This window comes from Sprattus sprattus (genome assembly GCF_963457725.1).
Source record: "Sprattus sprattus genome assembly, chromosome: 7".
NCBI classification, from domain to species: domain Eukaryota; kingdom Metazoa; phylum Chordata; class Actinopteri; order Clupeiformes; family Clupeidae; genus Sprattus; species Sprattus sprattus.
In genome coordinates this window covers 15,861,628-15,864,127 of record NC_137926.1, presented here as the reverse complement: position 1 = coordinate 15,864,127, position 2,500 = coordinate 15,861,628, and the positions used below count along the sequence as shown (strand labels likewise).

Below are 2,500 nucleotides of genomic sequence, written 5' to 3'. Positions count from 1 at the left end.
TGTGAGTGTGGGCGTGCATGTGTGTGTGTGTGTGTGTGTGTGTGTGTGTGCTGTAAGATGATTGTGTTTCCTCTACCCTTCATCTGTCCATTGTTTTTCCAGGCTGTTAAAATTCTTGGGTTCCTTCTCTCTCTCCTGCCCCCACCCTCTCTAGTTCCCCCTGTTCTCTTTTCTTCTGCTCTCCCTGCATGTCCTCTATCATGAGTATGGCAGCCAGCTTCTCTCTGACAGATCCACGCTCTCCCGGGCATCTAATGCTGGAGTGATTTAGTAATTATACCTGTTTACAAGGAGTGGGCGAAAGTGGTTCTCTTCCAAGAGGAAACTGATTTTCCTCTTCTTTTTCCTGTAAGTTCGTCCTGCGATGAAATTACTCCATTCTAAACACTTCCGCTCCATTTTCATCTCTTTCTCCATCTTTTCTTTGTCTTTTCCATTGTTCCCTTCTTCACATGTGCAGCTGATGGCTGCTGGACTCCGGTCTGTGTATCGTCATAACAGCCCTCTCAGCAGTGTGTGAGTCTGTGTGTGTGTGTGTGTGTGTAATGAGAAACAGAAGTGTTCCTAACAAGTAAATGACTGTGTGTGTGTGTGTGTGTGTGTGTGTGTGTGTGTGTTTATGAAGAGAGAGAAAGTGTGTGTATGTAACTGTGTGGGGTGGGGGTGGCAAGGGGCTGGGGTTTAAACATAGCAGGACAGCTCTGTTTGGTAACGTGACTGTGATCTAGGCACACACACACACACACACACACAGCTGAATGTGGTGCGGCAGTGTGTGTCCCTGTGGGAGGATGGAGGGGTCTGATGTGGGTGGGGGTGGTGGGTAGACTCCTCCTCTTCCTCCTCCTCCCTCTCTCCCCCTCTCCACTCCAGTTGTCTTCCAAACACACACTCACTCGGAGGGAGGAGAGCTCAGAACTTGGTGTTCTGCTGCACTCACGGGAGATACACACACTACCGCACATACACATGCACACGCAACACTCACACATATGGGAGGTTATCCAAGAAAAGGAGACATTAACCAAACTTTTCAACTGTTTTCTGTGCTTTTTTGAAACTGGATATTATAAGAGTTTGGATTACATTTAAGACATCAAGCAGAGACAGAAACATTGTCTGATGTGAGTGTGTGTGTCACTGTCAGCCTTTTTATACACACACACACACTGTTTTAACTTGAACTGGAAATTACCAAGGCGAGTAGCTGTGTAACGGACGTTGGATTAAGGTTGTGAGAACGTTGCTGAGCTGTTGTTCCCCTCGGTCCTCAGGTGTTCCAATGGAGGCAGCTGGAGAATCTTTACTTCAGAGAGAAGAAGTTCTCAGTGGAAGTCCACGATCCAAGAAGGTAACTTTATATTACAAACATCACATCCATACTCTCTCTGATATACATGTGCAGGCATACAGACCTCCTACACACACTCACACACACACACAAACACACACACACACAAAAGAGACACAGATTTACTTCATGACCTTAGAGAGAAATATGCCAGCCTATATGGACGGAGGCTCTTCAATTGGACATGCTCTGGTGCTGCCAACTGACTGTCCAGGGGTGGTTTTGAGTAGGCAGGTAGACATGTGATTAGATGACCAGTATGGCATTCCTGTCCTTGGGTCTCTCGAGGTTTCATTCAGCTGCACACCGGCAATGAGCAGGCGAGACTGTTTTAACTGGCAGTGACTCACGCATTTATATTCAGCATGTCAGAATGCCATGTTCTGGTCATTTTCCATTGTTGGGATAGTCCAACAGCAGTCCAATTTACTGCAGTTAGTAGACTTTGTTATTTATATCAGTGATATAGTTAAGATATACTTGGATATACCTTAGATACTCATACTCTCTCCTTGTTTCTCTACATTTGGACCTCCCTCTCTCCTTTTTCTTTGTCTGTGAAAATGCCTGCTCAGCTCTGTGTTAGGAGGCCAGCCAGTTGTGTAATCTGTAATCCAACCTCCGGTCTCATTTTCACCAGAACTTGCGCCTCCACTACGATTTTGTGGGGAATGTGCGATTGAGATTATGCTTTTTTTTATGCTTTTTTAATCTAGTTTATCACCCGCTTTGGTTCGGCGGCTCTGATGACATCATCAGTGCGTGCCAACGGTTGGTTTGCCTCCAAAAGCCCCAACGGTCTCTTTAGGGGTCTGGCGGCGTCTACCAGCAGCTACTCAGCCATGCCAGAGATGCTGATGGATAAACTCCAACAGAGCAAGCTCTCTAATGGACCCCTCCAGAGAGAGAATGAGAGATAGAGAGAGAGAGAGAGAGAGAGAGAGAAAGAGAGAGCTAGAAAGAGAAAGGGAGAAACAAGGATGAAAAGAGAGGTAGTCTACGGTGTGAGAGAGTGAAAAGTGCAATGAGAGGAAAAAAGACTGAAAAAATGAGCACCAAGAGAGAAACGGAGGAGAGGAAAGGTTAATGAAGGGAATGAAGTTAAACAGAGGGCATCAGAGAAGAGGAGGGAGAGAGAGAGAGAGAGAG

At 46.2% G+C, this 2,500-nt stretch overlaps 1 protein-coding gene across 1 annotated transcript in view; it reads left to right on the top strand.

The window, feature by feature from the left end:
• Positions 1-2,500, top strand: part of frmd4a (FERM domain containing 4A) — a 103,861-nt gene that overhangs the window by 84,282 nt on the left and 17,079 nt on the right. Inside the window, exon 12 of the mRNA XM_080842130.1 lies at positions 1,275-1,351. Coding sequence (XP_080698256.1) covers positions 1,275-1,351 — 77 coding nt within the window. The remainder of the gene's footprint in view (positions 1-1,274; positions 1,352-2,500) is intronic.